This window comes from Labrus mixtus, chromosome 15, assembly GCF_963584025.1.
Source record: "Labrus mixtus chromosome 15, fLabMix1.1, whole genome shotgun sequence".
In the NCBI taxonomy this organism is placed as follows: domain Eukaryota; kingdom Metazoa; phylum Chordata; class Actinopteri; order Labriformes; family Labridae; genus Labrus; species Labrus mixtus.
Window position 1 is genome coordinate 17,904,613 of NC_083626.1, and position 19,802 is coordinate 17,924,414.

At 41.7% G+C, this 19,802-nt stretch overlaps 2 protein-coding genes across 3 annotated transcripts; both read right to left on the reverse strand.

The window, feature by feature from the left end:
• Nucleotides 1-2,702: 2,702 nt before the first annotated feature.
• Nucleotides 2,703-7,015, reverse strand: LOC132990042 (5-aminolevulinate synthase, non-specific, mitochondrial-like). 2 transcript variants are annotated; one of them, XM_061058068.1, is made up of 11 exons: nucleotides 6,876-7,015; nucleotides 5,835-6,040; nucleotides 5,547-5,723; nucleotides 5,261-5,392; nucleotides 4,943-5,162; nucleotides 4,617-4,801; nucleotides 4,274-4,453; nucleotides 3,817-3,981; nucleotides 3,445-3,713; nucleotides 3,099-3,261; nucleotides 2,703-2,924 (listed from the first exon to the last, which is right to left on the reverse strand). In XM_061058068.1, the coding sequence occupies exons 2-11, from the start codon at nucleotides 6,022-6,024 to the stop codon at nucleotides 2,764-2,766; spliced, it is 1,842 nt and encodes a 613-aa protein (XP_060914051.1). In that variant the 5' UTR covers nucleotides 6,025-6,040; nucleotides 6,876-7,015; the 3' UTR covers nucleotides 2,703-2,763. The 2 variants fall into 2 exon arrangements, with proteins under 2 accessions (XP_060914051.1, XP_060914050.1); XM_061058067.1 differs by lacking the exon at nucleotides 6,876-7,015 and adding an exon at nucleotides 6,176-6,288.
• A 739-nt stretch (nucleotides 7,016-7,754) lies between these two features.
• Nucleotides 7,755-14,233, reverse strand: spo11 (SPO11 initiator of meiotic double stranded breaks). The gene is made up of 13 exons (XM_061056962.1): nucleotides 14,012-14,233; nucleotides 13,279-13,392; nucleotides 12,292-12,380; nucleotides 11,802-11,868; nucleotides 11,538-11,646; nucleotides 11,133-11,219; nucleotides 10,653-10,689; nucleotides 10,403-10,512; nucleotides 10,178-10,277; nucleotides 9,651-9,688; nucleotides 9,243-9,319; nucleotides 8,734-8,845; nucleotides 7,755-8,307 (listed from the first exon to the last, which is right to left on the reverse strand). Exons 1-13 carry the CDS (start codon nucleotides 14,122-14,124, stop codon nucleotides 8,188-8,190), a joined length of 1,173 nt encoding a protein of 390 aa, XP_060912945.1. The 5' UTR covers nucleotides 14,125-14,233; the 3' UTR covers nucleotides 7,755-8,187.
• Nucleotides 14,234-19,802: the final 5,569 nt, after the last annotated feature.

Consider the following 19,802-nt stretch of genomic DNA (forward strand, 5'->3'; position numbering starts at 1 on the left):
CTTTTCTTAGAATGCAGCCACAACATGCCCATAGTTCACTAATGATGTGCATAATAATACAATTAAAATGGTGGAAGAGAGGGAGAGAGACAGAGAAGGATGCGTGCCTTGGGAATCCAGCCTCTGTAGCTCATCTGTCTGTGCACGTGAGTGGGGGAGACACAGATGTGCAGAGCATCAGGATTAACACAGAAACAGGAATAGAGCTAAAACCTGCACAAACACACACACACATATACAATTGCTCTTAACCATGGACTGGTCAGACACACAACAACTGGCACAATATCATCGCCACAGCACATCACAGCACAAATGCAGCACCTGACTCAAACAGCCAACCAGCAGAATGTCAAGAGTCGTGGCCCTTCACACATACGATTAAACGGAGCCTCCAGTAGGTGCTGAGGTGTTGGACCTGCTCTAAGGCTTCTCACGATAAGGAACAAAAAAAATGGTGATATATCAAAAAAATAACTTGCAACAATAAGGTCAAGACCTTACAGAGCAAAGATTAGTCCATATAATCCAAGACTGACACGGTGCTGTTGTATGTGGACCCTACTGTATAATTTTTAAATCAACAAAATCAAAACAAATCACCATGACAAAGAGTAAAAAAAAAAAAAATGAATAGAACATATCAAAGATTCATGATCTGAGCATCGCAGTTGTGGTCACCTGACTGCTCCACTTCCACCAACACTTTGGTTATATAATGTGCTCCAATAACAGGCTCATTTTTGGTCCTTGATTCACAGGATCCCAGGTTTTTTCATCTGAAGAGCTTCGTTGAGGGGCTTTCACGCACACCCGACAGGCACATAATCACACTGCTGTCAGGTGCAGATGTACTGTGGGATGCATTCAGAGATGAGACAGATTGGAGGAGAGCTTCCTTTCCATTGATGTTTCTCTGCGTGTGGGAGTAAAGGGTTTTTTGATCATTTAAAAAAAAAAAAGGGATGATCAAAGGAAAATGTGTAAAATCAATGTTTTTTATGGTTTTATCTAGTAGGAAAGGGCTTTTTGAATTAACCAGGCTAATACATTAATAGCAGATTCATCTGACAGTTTATTAAACATGCCCTATAATCTCAGATTCTGCATGTGTGCTTCACTGAAACATACTGTGACGCACACTGAAGCCTATTTGCTGCACTTTATTACAACCAATATGATCTCTCATGTTGTCCAGATGGGAAACACAATATCCTGTCCTCTATTGATACCATCTAGTGGTTCATGGTGAAAGCTGCTGCACCGCTATGAGTCATCTGCAAAGGAGGGAGGCGTCTGAACGTTAACAGCCTCTCAGCTGCAAACCGGGGGCCCAGTCTGCCTCCATGTGGTGAAACCAATAATATCATGTCATGCATTTCATGAATGAATGACCAGATGACCGCAAATCTGTCTTTAAGCTGATTATACGTGACCACCACAACTGGAAAGATCACAGCCTTTTAGCCAAACCAGCAGAAAGAAGTAGCTTTTTAACTACACGTTTCACAATATTTATGATCCAACTGCTTAGTCCAATCACTTCCACCCGTCTGTGTTGTAAACGTATATAACATGTTTCTTACACTACCCAGGACATGAACCACAGGAATATATCTACAGGTGCAACCAATGTTCCATTCCAATGCACGTATGCAGCACTGAATCCTGTGAAATAGTTTTAAAGTACAGTAAATGTTGTGCAGTAAATTTCCCAATTAATGTTAAAGGATAAACTGGTATGATGCCAGAAAGACAAAGTTGTGCCTTATAAGGGCTTTGAGATACAGCATGTCAACTGTATGACTTAGTTTAAGTGAGTATGATATTTGACACTGCTTTCTTGTTCATGTCATACTTGGAGATCCTTCTAGCATGAAAAGTTAAGATTAGTGATGCACCTATGTAGTGGTTGAACATGGGTATCTGCGGATGTGGGCCTTGTTGACAGACATAGGCTCAAATGCAAATATTGTGACATGCACCAATGTCAGATGGTGATGTTTAACTGTTGTGTTGCAACAATGTAATGCTCGCAAGCTATACCATCCAACTGCTGATTCAGAGAAGAGGGGGTTTTTTTTGGGAAGAAAAAGTCACCAGATAGACAAAATCTGATTTGGTTTCAAGGTCAAATCTGAAAGAAAATGTTGGCAGTGGGAAAGTCTTAAACCTTCTCTGAGAAAGATCAGACACATGCAGTTGGTAAGACATGTTCCAGTGACATTTCAAGAAGAGGGACCACTAGCAAAAAATGTAATAAATCAAATCTTATTTTAAAAAAGACAGAATTACTAAGAAGTGATGGAACCTGCTATTGGCTAAATTGTTATTTTGAACATGGGTATCAGTTGTGATTTTCACCATCTCTAGTTTAAAAAGGTAATTGAGATGAACACATAAAATGCACACCTGCAAAAAAAAGGGTGGATACTTCACAAAAAACTATTTTTGTATGACTTAGTAATAAATGGAAAGCTTTTATTCCACCAAAGCTGACAAAATGAATACTTGGTTGCCTTTGGTAGATGTTTACTAAATATTTTTCCTGATGATGGTTTGCACTCAATATACACATCAATGTAAAAATTCAAATTCCATGCATTTAATAGTGAGCTTTGTAGCACCTTACTTACACATTTACTGATCAGAATGAACATGTACAGTATACAATAAAAGTACTTATCGCTAACTAACTAAATAAATAAATAGCTTTAAATAGGAGGAGGAAGGCCACATGAGAATGTAGTGTTTAATGCAGTATCAAGCTACTGCTGATATCATGTGGCTGAGGCCTCTGAAGTAAGACTTCTCTCTCTCACTCATCAGCTCCAAGTGAAGAGGCTGCTGGCAGAAGTCACACTCGGCTGAGGAGTGAGACCTCAGTTCCAAACCCACTTCTTTCCAAGTCTTCACCAGTCGATCTATGGAGACAGAAGCAAAAACAAACAGCTGAAGATAACGATCTTTCTTCCTCAAAATAAAAACAGTATATTACACTTTGTATCAAACATCTCAAAATCTCCTAACAAAGGGGCTAGGGTTCTTTAGTGAAGACACATTTTCAGCTTATAAAACAATGCTACAAACGGGCATACCGACAAAGTAGTACATCATTTGAGGGGTGTGGTGTGGAGTGGGGGCAATGCGCAGTAGCTCCTCTCCTTTGGCCACAGTGGGATAGTTGATTGCCTGGACGTAGATGTTGTAACGAGACATCATGATGTCACAGATCTCAGTGTTCTTCTCTGCATCTGACACCTGCCAAACAGATTCATCAATACTTTAATTCAGGTTTCAAAGTTTCTGAGACTAAATATGCTATAACACTGATGTACTTAAGCGTAGAGGTGAAAATAAAATTACATCATTTGGTTAGGGACATTTCTATTAGTGGAACCCTGCACCAGGTAATTGGATACATTCTTAACTTTTTATTTTTACCTGCACTGGAATGATGTGGCTTGGGCATTGGACAACAGGAAGTCCAGAGTCCATCAGCATCTGTCTGAGCAGCTTAACACTCCTCTGATGTTTCCTCCTGAGCACCCGGCCTTCCTCACACTTCAGGACTTTGATTGACTCCCTGGCCCCTGCCAGAAGCATGGGGGGCAGGGAGGTGGTGAAGATGAAGCCTGCAGCGTAGGAGCGCACAGTGTCCACCAGGGCACTGGTGCTGGCGATATAGCCTCCAACACAGCCAAATGCCTTGCCTGGAATAAAAAGAAAAAACCCATCACAAGTCAGAGAGGCATGTAAGTAAGTTGTGAGATTGTAGAAAGAGGGTTTTCCCTCGTTTGGAAGGGTTCTACATACCAAGGGTACCAGAGATGATGTCCATCTTGTGCATGACTCTGTCCCTGTCCCCAATCCCTCCTCCTCTGGGCCCGTACAAGCCCACAGCATGGACCTCATCCACAAAGGTAATGGCACCAAACTCATGGGCAATATCACACATCTCTTCTAGTGGACACACAGCGCCTGAAGAGAGCATGGATTTCTTTAGATGATTTCACAATAATATCATAATCATTCTTTTATCTATTTAGTATCTAATGAAATGCAATGAAAAACACAAAATGGTTTAATTGTTTATTTTGAGAAAATTGAAATACAATTATTCAAATTATTTTGGCTTTTCAAATAACACAAATGTAAATACAACGTAGTATGTTTCATTTCATAATAACTGAAATTAAACATTTATACTGGTTCAATACTGGTTCTCCCTTCTTTAAAATGCCCTGTTATATATCAAGGAATGTGTACTTACCATCCATAGAGTGCACTGTCTCAAAAGCAACAATCTTTGGAGTGGAGGGGTCGGACTTTCCAAGAAGTTCTCGGAGGTGGTTGACGTCATTGTGACGGAAGATAAACTTCTTGACCCCACTGTTCCGTATACCCTGAATCATTGAGGCATGGTTGCCTGCGTCAGAGTAGATTTCACAACCTAATGAAGGAAACAAACGGAGGGAAGTTTTACTCTTCAATTCTTGACTATGGATTTGAGTCTGAAAGAAGAAAATGTGCAACATCACAAATGTTGTATCTAAGCAGAGGAGTAGAATTGTGTAGGTTGTGTGATATATATATCGTAGCTATATTGAACTTACCTGGTAGCATTTTTGCCAAAGTAAACAAAGTGGAGTCATTGGCTACGAAGCAAGAAGTGAACAGCAGTGCAGCATCTTTTCTGTGAAGGTCAGCCAGCTCATGTTCAAGTTCCACGTGGAATTTGCTCGTCCCTGAAATGTTTCGTGTTCCTCCCGCACCAGCACCGTGCATTTGTAAAGTGTCCCTTGGTGTGGAAAAAAAAAAAAGAGTACATTTAGTAAAAAGTCCAATCCATATCCTTGTTTTCTTTATCATCAGCATACCGTTATGATTTCTGATTAATGGACCTTACAATGGCTGATAACTCCTCAGTGAGCACACTTACATGATTGCCTGGGTGACTTTGGGGTGGCGGCTCATGCCGAGGTAGTCGTTGCTGCACCACACAGACACGTCTCTCTTATCATGAAGAGAATCGGCGTAGCTGTCTGCCATTGGGAACGAGAGGGCACGCCGGTTCACAGTTTTAAAAACCCTGTATGTGTGATCCGATTTTTTGGTCTCAATCGTCTTTTCAAAATACTTGTCATACTGGAAGGTAACCTCTGTTGGAGGAAATGGAAGGTTTAAGGAGCATATAGGTTTTGATTTGAGAATAATATGATATGAGAATAAAAATGAATGAAGAAGAAATGTGTCTTACCCTCTGGCAGATGATCTTTTAGCAGGTGAGACACTTGTGAAGATAAGGGTTTGATAAGGTTTTTTGGTGCTCTTATGCTGACTTTGTCTGCATTGATAAGGTCAACAACAGAAATATCCACACCTGTTTTCCCTGTTCAAAAGAGATCCCCACTGTTAATGATCTATACATCAACAACAAATTTTCAAATGATATACACTTTAAAATTCATTAGTCTGTATGCCAATAACATCCTTTTACAGTTTCCATAAATATCAAATCACAGGTGTGTCTGTGCAAATGTTACCTGTGCGTATAGAGTGCACCTCATGTACATCCTCCTGTAGCTCTAGGCTGATCTCTCGCACTACCCTGTTGTTGTTGTTTTGCACCATTTCTGCAGCCAGGAAAGGGCATTTTGAGCCCACAGGCCGGCCAGCCGGTGGCCTTACATTGCCTGGCAACTTGACTTCATGCTTCAGATCTAAAGTGCAAATTTACAACTTAAATACCGCATACAAGTAAATCACATTGTGTTGTATTTTTCTTACAGTAAATCAATCATGTGTAAGTGGATGCAATATAATCAACTGACCATTCTTTGTTGGAGTGCCTTTGGATGCAGAAGCTGAAGAGGACAGAGCTCTGGCCAGAGGTCTGGAGGCCAGATCCATCATCACAGGGCACTTTTGGGCATAGCTCACCAGGGACGACTTCCCAGCCATCTGCAGGCAAACACTGGGCACAACAGTGAGGAAAGGGCACCGACGAAAAACTGTGTCCATATTAGGCAGTCTTGACCTAAAAAATAGGAGAAGGAAGAACAAAATATGTGAAGATAAAGCAGGATAGACAGACACCCATTGCAAATCCATACGCAAAGAGGTCACATAATGTCACATGTGCCCATTTGACACGCCTATCACTGTTTTCCACCTGACAAAGTCCCAGTCCACCTTGATGTTAAAAACAAAAAAAGCCTTGCGAAACATCCCTGATACACTGATGTATAACCGCTGAGACCACAAAGGATGTTATGGCTAAAGCCCAAGAGACTACCTTCATCCACCCTGCTCTTTAGTCAGCTGTCCTTGACAAGTATAGAAGGGAAGGCTTTTCAAGGACCTGTCCTGTTACATGATGTAGTACATGATCTTACCTAAGACAGTGGAGAAAAAGAGCCATCTGGTTTTAGTTCAGACAAAACATGTCGTAAACCAGACAAAGACGGGGCCTAGTCTCCTTTGCAGGGTATAAGATCTTCAAAGCCAAACATGTTCCTATGCAGTGAATCTCCTTTTTGGAATTGCCACTGTTTTTTTTTTCTTCTACACAATTCATTTCATACTGACTTCATATAGCTTTTATTTACCATGCATTTTCTTTTTCATAACACCAAGTCAGACAGCCGAAAACTGGTTGGAAGCCCATACATCTAAAATATATATATTTAAACTTCAGAAGACAAGAAAACTTACATTTACATAAAATTGTACTTTAACTAAAGAAAATAATGGTTTTAACTAAGAGTCAGACCGATATAGTTTACTCATTTGACAGCTGCACAGCAATATGCTTAAACTCTCCCTGCTGTATTCCCTCATACAGGTTTGCAATTAAAACATTTTTAACTCACCTGGTTTATTTTTCGAAATGAAACGGCGCTCAGTCTTGTGCTCCTCCAGTTATCTGAAGACAGCTTTCATTGCACGTTCCGAAAACTTCAGCCGGAGAAGATACAACAGCGAGGTGACGTAGCAGAGGCATGTTGCACAAGCATGGAGACACGCCCACCGACAACGTTCACGTAACCCTGTCGAAGATCGTTTATTCCACGAAATAACCACTCCACTTCTGTTTACTTAGCTCAAAATTCTTCCACACATTCCTTTTGTCGTCATTGTAAAATAACAAAAACATTTATTTTCGTGTTTTGCTTAAATGATGGGATGGATGTAGTATGGACAAACGTGAGGGAAGACCTATCTTTTTACGAGGTATTAATGTGACATCTCTGCCTTTAGATGTTTATTAGGGTTCCAGACCCACATGAGACCAAAAAGAGCATTTTCAAGTTATGGCTTAAGTCATTTACGTAGATAAAGTTATAAAAAAAAAAGTGAATGGCCACTTCTCAAAAGAGAATACATAAATAACACCTGACTAGTTGAAACCAGGTCTTTCCATCAGGAGACTACATCAATGTATAGCCTACATAACATTTGATCTCATATTAAACGTGCTTTAAAGATAAAGATAACCATAATGTCTATGTTAGAAGACTAGAAAAGCACTATACGATTTTATCAATTATCACTAAAATAGTTTCACAGCAACATGCCTGTGATGATAACTAGGCTTCATTAGAAGTATAATATTGTGGGTCCTTGTAGTTTTTTTGTTTGCATTTAATGAACACTGGCTCCACCTGCTGGAGAACAGATTGAATAAAGCACATGAGGGTGTGCCTTTATTAACTATTATAAGCATTAATGAATGAAACATCTCATCGATACAAGCCTAAACCTCTTAATCATCATCCACATCTGCTGGCTTTGATTATGTAAAAGAGCTTAATCAAATGCGTTCAGTTGTTGTCAATCATGCCAGACATTGCTGAAACAATATTAAAATAATTAAATCCATAAATGAAACTGATAGTCTGTTCCAATACTTTGCAACCGCAGGTCCAAACATCTTGGATTAAAGGGTTCTGGCTGATCACTGGAAAAGAATTGTTTTAATTATAAGTTGCGGCATGTTTGAAACCCAATTAGCAACCACAACACAAAAACACTCACAAATATGAAAACATTGAAAACCAAACCAATTTCACATTTCAATCAGTCAGACAAGGTCAGACAGGACAATTGCATACACAGCTTTCTTCAGTTTTGCAACCAGCCATAGTAGTTCTGCTAATATTCCACTAAGTGGCAGCGTTGTGCTCATACCCAGCCGCCGTAGCGCAGCTTATTTGGCAGGTAGATGCTGGTGAGGAAATCGGGCACAATAGAGGCCAGGGACTGTATTTCAGCCTTGACCTTACTCTGCTGCATCAGTTCCATCTACAACAAGAGCAAACCAGCAATCCTAAAGATTTGTAGAGACGCTTTTCAAACAGGCATTAATCATCAGGTGTTTATTTAGCAGACACTCCAAAACAGAGTGGCTGTTCTGTATACTTAAAACCAGCAAGCAAGGAGACCTCGCAAACACACACACATTCCTAGGTGGTTTGTCACATGAGCAAAATGTTAAAACTGTGTAAACCTTGAGGTAGAAAAAGGAGCAGGATATTCAAAGCAACATTTTCCAAAGCAGGCTCACAGGGGCTGAGTGTGGTTGGAAAGGGGTGTATGACATGCTCAACTAATATGACTTATTTAGTGTTCAAATTGACATGATAACAGTTCAAACTCAAATACTTCCTTTATTGCAACCCAACTCCTCCAACCTACAGTATCAGTTTTCCCTCTTTTCTATTCACTTACCTCTTTCTGCCAGGCTGGTTGGCTGGTTAAGTACGGCCTTCTGAGGAGGCTGTTGAGTTTGTTTTCATCTCTCTTTGTGAGGGGGATCAGAGCATCCTCTGGAACCCGCAGCCTGAGGAATCAAATGTTAATTTTACTACACATGAATTAATTAATTTCCCCCAAATGGCAGCAAACAGCAAGCAGATTTGTAGATAGATATGGTCCCTGTGATTCCCTCACTTCTCCACTAACTCACATGTCAGAGTGTATGTACGTTTAGGGGGGTGCGACATAAGAGGACAAACTGCACTCTACAATTAAATGTATGTCAAACCTCTAAATTTGTTCAAGGGGACATATACTTAAAACTCAATATACTCTCAGGAGCAGTTCATTGAAGGAGAAAAAAAGCAAGAGCAAGAGCGACAGCAACAGAAACCAAAACAAACAATCTCCATGTCCCCAGAATATAAACCCAATTAGAGGCAGGAGGAGGAAGTCGGAAGTAGCGAATGTTGAGTCCAAACCTCTGTAGGTCAGAGGGGAGGAGGCCTAGCCACATAACACTGGGGACGGTCAGGCTGTGGGCCTCAAACGACAAGGACTGTGGAGAAAAAATACAAAAACATACACAAACACACGCCCAGTCAGACACACAATATGTTTATACACAGAGTATATCTTCAATAAACACACATAATCACAACTGTACCTAGACAATGTGGTTCTGCCTAACATATGTTCACAATGAGGCTAATGAACACACACACAATCATTTCACATTCTCACTCCATCCCATGTCAGTGTCAATATTCTGAAATGGATGATTGGTCCTTTTTTCTACTCAAAGAGGGTATAATTAAATCTTGCTAACATAGACACTGAACAGGCCACACTGGATAATGTACAGTACATGAATAACTGGCGAGACTCACCACTGATCCGTACTTGTAGATACACATGATCTCAATCCCTGGGAAAATCAGGAGAGACAGAGACACACCGCAATCACTGACATACCAGAGCAATTATCCTGCAGAGATGTGTAGCGGAGCTCAGAACAAAGTAAAGCATTACATATGTGTCTCGCCATGCAATGGGAAAAAAGGTTAGAGGTACAGTGAATGAAGGAAACGGAGCCATCCTTCCTGGACAAGATCACGCAAACGGAAATAACAGCCAGACTATGCAGCATGACGTAGCAGACAGGTGCTAACATCTGCTGGTTTAGAAAGACATGCAAATCTACTGTGTGTGTGTGTGTGTGTGTGTGTGTGTGTGTGTGTGTGTGTGTGTGTGTGTGTGTGTGTGTGTGTGTGTGTGTGTGTGTGTGTGTGTGTGTGTGTGTGTGTGTGTGTGTGTGTGCGGAGATGAAAAGTGAGTCAAGTGTTGTTAAATAGTTTGGAAATATGCAGAGCACGTGTGGTAGGTAACACTGGTTTGCAGTTGAAGGCAGATGTACCATGAGGGTCAGCATCCACCAGAGCGAAGATGGGGACGAGCAGCGAGTCCCAAAGCTTTCTCACCATCAACCTGCTGTTCACATCTGGCACACCTTTACCCTGATCCACACAAACACATCTGGGTTTCATACAAAACCCCAACTACAAACACAGGTCGACTTGGAACATGCACGACACAATTTTAAATTCCATTCAAGAAGTGAGAGCAAAAACTGAAAACGCACTGTGATGATGATGCAGGGGGAGAGCTTTGTGCAGAAGTCATCGTCCAGTAGTCTCTGAAACGTGGCGTCCTTTTCCACTATCAAGACAAACTTTGCAGATGACACAATATCTGGACATGATCAAGGAATACAGATTCTACACACACACACACACTCACTCAGATATACATACTATACACGACAGTGAGTGACTAAAGAGGAAAAGGCATGTGCATCTACATTCAATAAGCAAACAAATCACAAAGGATACTTCTTATTCCACCAATATTTGACGAAACTGCAACAGCCTAGAATAAAAAAAAGGCTTAAAACTCATTAAAGATGTTGGCATTTCCTTCTGTTATAAGTCTTGTAGTGCTATCACTGGTCACCCCGTTGAGCTGTGAACACCCCATAAATCCCATATTTTACCAACACATGGATGATACGAGCTACAGAGTAACACGATACACAATTTCTGACAATTGCAGACAGATTGAACCTGACGCAAGTAATTTGCCATAAAAGGTAATAAAGCAGGCTCAAAAACACGTTTTTCAGCTAGGTGTAATCAACATGGATCCAAGGAGTATTTGGTTAGAAACATAATAAAATTATATATTCTTTTTAACGATGAAACTCCACAGGAGGCCCTGAAGTCATCGTTGATGTAATGTTTCTCAGTGGAGTAACATGAGGCACACATTATGAACCAGCGAGCATGCTGACGTGTGTTTTCAATGAGACTTACGGCGGAGCTAGAGCGGCAGTCGATCCTTGTACCATCCTCCTCCAAATAACACAGATCGCCTGAGATCAATCCTTTGGACGTCGCCAACTTTCAACATAAACAAAAGACACACACACAAGTGGTCTTAATGTATGCTCATGTATGCTTCTGCCTTTGTGAATTCCACTTTAATTCAATTTCTGTTTCTTAAGTGTAACCACATTTTTTCCACAGGCGCTTCCTAAAATATTTGAAAGGAATGACTATAACAGAGTGACATATGTCATCTGAGGGACTGGAACTTGTTACAAAAATAGGCACAAAAAAACCCCAAAACATTTTGGCTCAATGCTTTCATCTCTGAGGTCTGTTTGTTGTCCCTTTCACACCACTTGACCACTTTGCATCAGAAAGAAGTCAACTTACCACATGTAGAGCTCTGCGAGGGACCTTTAGCATGCAGGAAATATCATCCACTATACTGTCTACAGTCTTCTGTGAACCAAACAGCTGTGTGTCGTTGTAATAGATGTCTCTGGGGGAATGAAATGTAAATCCTTACATTAAAATTGTTTTTTGCAAAAGCCAAGTAAAAGAAATCTGCTTCAAAAGAACAATGACAGCAGGATACAGAGTGTGAGATTAATCTGCTCCACTGATCAATGAATAGGTGAATAAAGTACAAATAACCTTTTTGTAGAATAGGAATTGCTCTGCACAAGTTTGTAGACGACCATCAGAATCTTCAGAATTTGTGCTTTAAACAGAGAAAAAGATTCAATAATAATAATGAAATCCTAAACTTTAAACTCTGACGTATTATCATCAGTGAAATAGCAATAGTTTAAAAGACCAGCAGTGGAAAAACATACTCTGTTCTTAATTAGGATATCCAATACCCAACGTATCCCTTAAAGCCACTTTCTGCATATTCAGTCTGTGCCTATTTGTCACCTCGATCTAAGTCTGACTTTTACTGTTTGTGCAGTGTATGCATATGTTCACAATGAATGTAAATGAAGGCCACATGAAGGGCACAACATCTGTGAAGGTTTTGGAAAAAAGGAAAGAAAAAGTAATGGCAATTGTCAAGAAGATTAAAGTTGCATATAAAGCAAAAGAGAGGAAATAAGAACCGATGTGTGTGTGTGTGTGTGTGCGCGCGCGTGTGTCTCCTTACCAAATTTAGTGACAGACGAAGCACAGTCGCTCCTAACGGTGGTGACGGAACTTTCTGAACACATCTGAAGCCCGACGGCACTGTCGAAACTTAAATGGGAAGCAATGAAAGAAATTCAAACAGAAGTCAAATAGAAGGGAGCAAAGATGAGATGATCAAATTATCAAAGAAATCTACACAGTGAGTGAGTGTGCTGCAATTACTTTTTTAAGCTTTGAAATCTGCTCCCCTACCTTTAAGCCATTTAAAATTCCCCACAGCCCCAGGGCTACCTGTGAGAAGACCTCCCTCATACCTTGCCACCCTGATTCCTCTGTGCTGCTCAAATCTGCAGGATTTTCACATTTGAAAGGAGCTGAGCTAGAATGCACTTTAAGCTGCGGCAAGGTTTGAGCCAAACAAGACCAGACAGTTGACTTTGTTCTGAGCATTTGGTCTCTGCAGCCTAGTCACATTAAAGACTTTTGGACATTTTTGTTTATGGAACTGTGCATGTGTGTGTGTGTGTGTGTGTGTGTGTGTGTGTGTTTGCAGGCCAGGTCTTTTCAATTCCTTATCACTCTGTCATCTTTAAGCAGGAGGAAGCTATTTCATCTTCAATCCCACAGACCCAAAATCTGGAAGTATAATTATTTTTCCTACCACCTGGTCGCTGGCTGCAGCCTGCTTTAAACCACCCCCCTTCACATATTTAAGTTGAAGCGTGAATGTCCTCTTTAAAATGTAAAATTAAACAGCAAGCTGATCATTTTGTGTGGCCTCACCTACCACCAAAAAGATAAAGGTTTATTTATTTCTTGTGTTTCTCTTTTATAGGTACACACACACACACACACACACACACACACACACACACACACACACACACACACACACACACACACACACACACACACACACACACACAATCAGTGTTTGAAACCACTGCAGTCTTCAGGGTACAAAAGAAACAACTTTCATGTTAGAGCGTGTTTAAAGCCAAGTTACCTGACATTGGCCCAGCTGGATCTGTTTGGCAGAGCCAGGACAGGGGCCTCATCTTTGGACAGACTTGTCACTATTCCAAGAACTACATTTTCAATGCGTGTCAAAATGTCCCTGCTGGATAAGAATATACGGTTAGAATGAAAAAATCAAGAGAAATATTCTTATTCACCATCGTTTTCTGGGACATTTGTGTGCACTACAAATAAATACAAATACACAATACATCTATGACATATTTTAGACAAATATGTGTATGCATATGTATCATCCAGTAACTCATCTACTGCCTGTGGTGGGTTCAAAGGGCCCTAAAAACCCACCTTTTTAACAAAGCCTTCTGCTTGTGCTTTTAGTTTCGTTAGTTGCTTAGTTGATTAAATTTGTTTTTATTTCTATTTTTTTCTTCCTGTAGCACTTTGAGATTCTTTTGCAAAAATGTAAAGTGCGTTACAAATTAAATGTATTATTATTATTATATTATTTGAAGACCCCTCTTTATTTCCTTACTTAATACATACTATGGGGGGGCTGTAATAGTAGTATTAATAGTGTCAGACACTATAACTGGGGAGTTACCAGCTACATTTTTAATTGGCAAAGCTGCTTGAAAAGTTAAAATGATCGCAAAGTACCCGGATTAACTAAATACTGGTTGGAGCAGTCGTCGCTATCTTGAGCGAAAGCTAACCTTGTTTAACTCCACTTATCTCTCAGCAGGTGATAATGAGCTTACTGTTTTATTTCTTCTTCAACACGTTGACAGTCTCTCATCAATTCGACGTTGTCCAACAGTTTGGCTTGGAGCTTGTCAATTTCGGAAAACAGCTCTGCCACTCGGGATCCCATCGTGTAAATAATAATCGATAGACTGCTGAGAAATTACATCCCGGTGTTCCCGCGTATTGATTTTGTGGAAATCGCGCGAGATTGGCGATTAACGCGACTACATTTAATTACATTTAATCACCGCGTTTTGGTTATGCCTATTTTGAATTAAGACGTCAAATGTAACTCAACAGGAAGCCAAGTCACTTATTTCAAGTAGATATGTTATGATTCACACTTTACAGATCTTTACAGAATTATTTACCATTCGCGCTGAAGATATTTTAAAGCGTATTTACTCTTGTGTACTTTAAAATTGCTTCATCGGAGCCAACGGCGTCATGTTGACCGACCAATGTGGAAGTAAAACGACGTAATGGCGTAGCTTCCTTATGTCACACCGTTGTGGAATCACAATCTGAAAATAAAGCAGCTTTGAAATGAATGCAAGAAGTCTCCATCTTCACTTTTAAGGTCAGTGCCTATTTCCAAGTTTGGCCCATAAATAAGACCCAGGAATGTGTGTGGTCCAGTTTGCACCTTATTGGTGTAAAGAGAGGAGGCCTAATATGGTTTTAAAAACAAACAAACATTAGCAACCTCTGTAGTACTTAATGAGACCCTTTCTTGCAGCTACTTGTCCTAAGGTGTGCATACTGTCTTGTGTGTTTGTGTGGATGATATCAGTAGGGTGGTGGTGGGGGGTAATAAGCTGTGGTTAGAGCCTCAGAGACACCATATCTTTATTATGTCTGTCAGCCATCACGTGAAGGTAATGATAATGGCTTTGTTTTCTTGTTGCATCATCTTGCAGTTTGTTGTTAAAACAGAGGACTTTGCTTAAATTCTAAAACTATTAGGTCATCCAGAGTCCCCACCTTCAAGAAGAACTGCTGGCAGGCATGCTGTGTGTGTTTGTGGAGGCAGTACGGTCTTCCTTTCACGGTGTGAAGGCCTGGTCAGAGTGTGTGGGAGCAGGATCTAAAGAGAAAAGGTCTGAGACCCTGACCTGACCCTGAATATTTCCTAATGTGCAGCTTTACCGAAGGTCCCACTTTTCCCCTGAGTGGCTTTGACAAGCTGCTTCCGTAGTAATGGTTCTTAATTTCTGAGTAATTGCTATCTCTAAGTGATGAGGGACAACCCTTCACCAAGGCTGAAAAAAATCTGAACATGTGGAAGACGGCAGGTTGTGGGGGCCCTTTTTTTCCTCTGTTCCAGAAAAGCTGAGACCCCTGCTGTTCCTTTGGCCCAGGAGAGATTTGTGTCGAGTGTGAGGCCCTAACCTGAGGAGACAGAGTGCAACGAGTCATGTGCTTGTCTCGGGATGAGTGTTTGTGCTGGGCGGGGGGAGGGGGGGGGGGTACACTGGGGAAGTAGGGGGCTGCAGGGTCAAAGGAAAGAAAGCAAGGGCACTCGCTGCAGGTGAGGGGGATTAGCTGCAGCTAGAGGCCCAGAGAAACTAAATACAGATCTGTCAACCTAATCCTCACAAATAGAAAACAGAGCTGCCCTCCCTTCACAATCCACATAGTTCAACACATCCCCTCCTGCCCCCCATTAACTTTCTACCTCAGGCTCTCCTTCTTCTCTGTTTCTCATCAGCTTTTTGTGGCCGGGGCCAGTCTGGCTCTCTAATGGCTTCTCAGACCAGCATCCCCTAAAGAGGAGCTGACTGATCACCCAGGGTCCTCTGTGATTGACAGGCCAGCACAGCTTCACAGAGTGACGAGAGCAAGAGTCAAAGGCGCCGAGGCCTCTCGCTACACAGACAACAATCTAAATTGGACCTCCGTCTAGAGCTGCACGGAACTGGATAGACCTTTATCAGGCCCTCACACCCCAGTAATGGATGCTGATAAGTATGCGGCGGGGTGAAGGTACCAGCTTAGTGTCGAGCAAGGACTCCGTCGATGACACAAGTGACAGAGTTCTTGAGTAATAACATCCTGCAATGGATAAGTCTCACTAAGCCAGGCATTACAGAAAGCTTAACTAGAACGGTATCTCTGACTCAATGACAACAGCTATAACTGATGGGTCTGTCTGGACTGCTGAGAGCTATAAATCAGATCGGAGCTTCTCTGGTGTTCCCGAGTGGCAAAGCTGGCTGCAGACAGACTCATTAGTGACATGACCTACCAGATAAATGTGAAAAAAGGCAATGAGTGATGGCTGGGAGGACTGCAAGGTGCAGCATTTCACACAAGATAACCACGCATTCTTTAGCAGAACATCTGCATATTATTTGGAGATGTAACTGCAACTAATCATGCAATCTGACTAGCAACCTGAGAAGCGAGAGAAGAGTTGAAGGTAATGTCTGAGACTGGACTTTTCCCCCGACTTACTTAATGTTTGTTAACAAATAATTAAAAAATGCTAAATCATGGTCAGACAATTAGCTAAAAGGTTACTGGGTTGCATTTCTGCCCATGCATTCTCCCTTGTTTTGCTCTCAACACCTGCAACTCTTTTCCTGAAGACAACCAAATTTTGAAATGTCATTGGACGAAACTACATGGAGGTCCATATGGAAACCACAGAGGCATCCAAAACTTTAGATCTTGTCCTTCGCCAACAAATTCTAAATACAATTCTTGACATTTTTTGTAGCAATTACAGAATAAGTTGTCCCTTTTTATTTAAGCAGAAATCTGCTGTTCTAGTTATTTTTTTCTGTCGTAGCCTCGATCTCTCAATGGTTATTCAGAAAACAATCTGCATCTCAGGGAAACAAGATAATCAACCCATTTTTACATGCAGAAAAGGTTTTTCTAACCTAATTATGTTGTGTTTCAAAGAGATCAGGCATGCTATGTCAGAGTGCAAAGATGGCTTCTCGTCAACAGCAACTTTAGTAATGCTAAAAATGTGCAGATTGAAGAGCGCCCAGTAGGAATCAAAACTAGATGCCCCTTCTCTGGATACAGCTGAGTATTGGATCGAGTTGCTTTGAGCTTGTACCACTTACTTTTCTTTGTTACCAGTTTTCTTGCGCTGCTGCGTGAAAAAGAGGCTTGTTGCTTGTGCTTTTGGTAAAGTTGTGATAAAAACACAAGCAGGACCTGACTAATATATTCAATAAACTTAAGCTACATATGTTTAGCTACACAGTAAAACGTGTATGATGTTAAAGCTATTCTTGTCTTCTGTATGAAAGCACTTCATTATAATAATTCAGAACTGGATCCAGATATTTTTTTTTTTAACGCCAACAAACTGAAAACCAAAGTCGGATGTACAAAGTGAACTATGTTGAAGCTGTTTCACATACCCGCCCCCTCTCTTTCTTCTGTCTGTCTCACAGCTGTGTCTCATATGTTCATGAGGCCCCTGGAAGTGTGAGACACCAGAAAGGGAACATTTGCAATAGCTCAGCTCCACCTGGTTAGGCTGTGTTAACAGGCCGTCGGTTTGTGCAGTGCACACAGTGGGGTTACGCCAAAAACGTAGACATGGGCGGACAGGACAGGCAGATGAAGAGGGTGGGAGAGGAAAAAAGTGTGCCTCCACCCTCTCCTGTTCCTCCACCCCGACCCCACACTGCTTCATTTGAGGGTCAGCTTACCCTGAATAAAGTTTTACTGTATAGTCTTACTGTCGGCTCGGGCGGACCCCCCTCTAGCCGTCCTCATCCGCTTTCCTGCATGCACAGGCCTTGAAAGGCTCGCTCCCTGCTGCTCTCTAAGGCAACACATGAAATAAATATTAATCTGACCTCTGACCTCACACTTTGAGCTCCTTAACCGAGATAAGCAGGCCGACTGAAAAACCACAGACTCTTACTGAAGATGAAAATGAAAAGAAAGGGAGAAATATTTTGTGCAGAGATCTATTTTCTTTGTGTGTGTCTCATGTGGGTGTAAAAGAATTTCCAGGAAGGTTCACCGCACTGCTGTGTGGTCTTCTTAGGAGCTTAGTGTCATGCTCCAAGATGACAATGTGGGGAGGTGTGTATGTGCGTATTGAGTGGAGTGCTTGTCCATGTGTGTGCGCACACTGAAATTGTCAATGCAGAAGCTGAAAATGAGCTATGTAAAATTTAACACACAAAAGGTCTTAGAAATAAAACAGAAAATAAGTTGAACATAACTGGTGTGTGTAATGATCTTCTGATTGTTCATTCTTTTCAATGTGTTTAAGTATTTGTCTTGACAGTGTGCATCACTAAATTTGTAAGTGGCTTAATATCCCTGTGGGAAAAATAATTGAGTTAAGTGTGAAATATTTTAGAGAAATGATGTGTTGATTCTTTCAGCAGTTTCTTTTCTGTGTGTCGGAAAGTTGAAACTCTTATTTGTTCTGCTTTCTGCTTTAGTTGTCCTCGTCAAAGGCCCCTCAGTGCAGCTCACCCAGCCGGGCCTCAGCCTGTGCCCGCTGTTTACCGAGACTGTCATCAGGCCCATGGAGGCCCAAACAAAGGGGGGTCTGTTCCTATTGTCCTGCCCAGGATTGTCAGCCCCTCTCTGGACACAAACCGAGCCAAGGGCCGGGGGGTGGATGCAGGAGCAACAGGGGGGTTTGACCTTGCCAACCTTTACAGCAGGAGTGAGAGAGCAAGAGAACCAATCTAAGTCAATGAGAGAGAGAGAGAGAGAGAGAGAGTAGAAAGTGAGGGACATAAAGAGAGGAAGATGTATAGTTCCTGCTGGAACCAAGACCCTTTCAAGTCCCCTGTCGGAAACTGCTGTAATGTAAACACCTGCGGCCATTAGCTGATTCTATCTGAGGCCCCGGATAGAAATGTTTATATGGTACAGGCTACTACTGAAGGGCCAGATAAAAGCAAATACAGGATTAGATATACAGAATGAGTAGTGGCAGGGCTATGTAGGCTCTCAGGCTTCAAGACATGTTGAATTGTCATTGGAAAAAGAGGAGTGGAACGCCTTTGAAGACAAGAACAACCACATTAAATTGGCAGGAAGGTGAGCTAAGTGTAGAAGACCCCGAGACATGCTCTGCCTCCTCCTTTCCTCCCGTCTTCTGTTTGCAATCATTGCTTAAGTTGTCTGGCAGCCTGTCTTGCTGTGCCATTGAAGTCTAATTTTATTGTCATAGAAATCACCTGGCAAGCTGCAGCCCTAAAACATCTCCACTGCAGAGCCTTTAAAACTCCTCTCTCTGCTTTTAGGAGGACTGTGGAGATAAAGTGGCTGTTTTCTGGTCCCTCCATCTGCCCGCGTCAACGAGAGCAAAGCGCACCAGAGGGTTACGGGCGTTCCATTAAAGTGTGGTGTTTAAGAGGTGCTGGGGCCAGGGGGGCAGATGGCGGGATGAAGCAGCTGCCAAACATCTGCACCCCTCCTTCGCAGTCTGCGCTCTGTCTGTGTGCACTGCTGCCTTTGTCACAAACTTCCTGCTCCGCAGCCTTGGGGATAAAAATGCTTGGAAATCTGCAAAAAATGCAGCATGAAATGGCCGTTGTGCGGCTGTAAAGCTGCCTCCTCCACATCAAAAGACAACTGGCTTTAAAGTCTGAAAACCATGTGCAGAAAAGTATTGGGAGGGTGCACCTGCAGAGCAGTGGCAATTATAAGAACATTGCAACTGCATGTTTCAACTTCTACAGTCTTGAAGTGTTCACTCACACAAGCAAATACTTAATCTGATATTAAGTATTTTATTTTCATGAGAACGCTGGAAGGCCTATTGCCACCATCTGTACATGTCATTGACAGTTGAGTCCCCAAAAG

Coding starts and splice junctions, on each gene's coding strand:
- spo11 (XM_061056962.1), bottom strand. CDS start 14,124: ATGGGATCCCGAGTGGCAGAGCTGTTTTCCGAAATTGACAAGCTCCAA. Junction 11,647..11,801: donor AATTCCTATTCTACAAAAAG/GTTATTTGTACT, acceptor TCATTCCCCCAG/AGACATCTATTACAACGACA. Junction 10,513..10,652: donor AAATATTGGTGGAATAAGAA/GTATCCTTTGTG, acceptor GATCATGTCCAG/ATATTGTGTCATCTGCAAAG.
- LOC132990042 (XM_061058067.1), bottom strand. CDS start 6,231: ATGTTTCGCAAGGCTTTTTTTGTTTTTAACATCAAGGTGGACTGGGAC. Junction 5,724..5,834: donor AGGCACTCCAACAAAGAATG/GTCAGTTGATTA, acceptor TTTGCACTTTAG/ATCTGAAGCATGAAGTCAAG. Junction 4,454..4,616: donor TTTGGCAAAAATGCTACCAG/GTAAGTTCAATA, acceptor TTCCTTCATTAG/GTTGTGAAATCTACTCTGAC.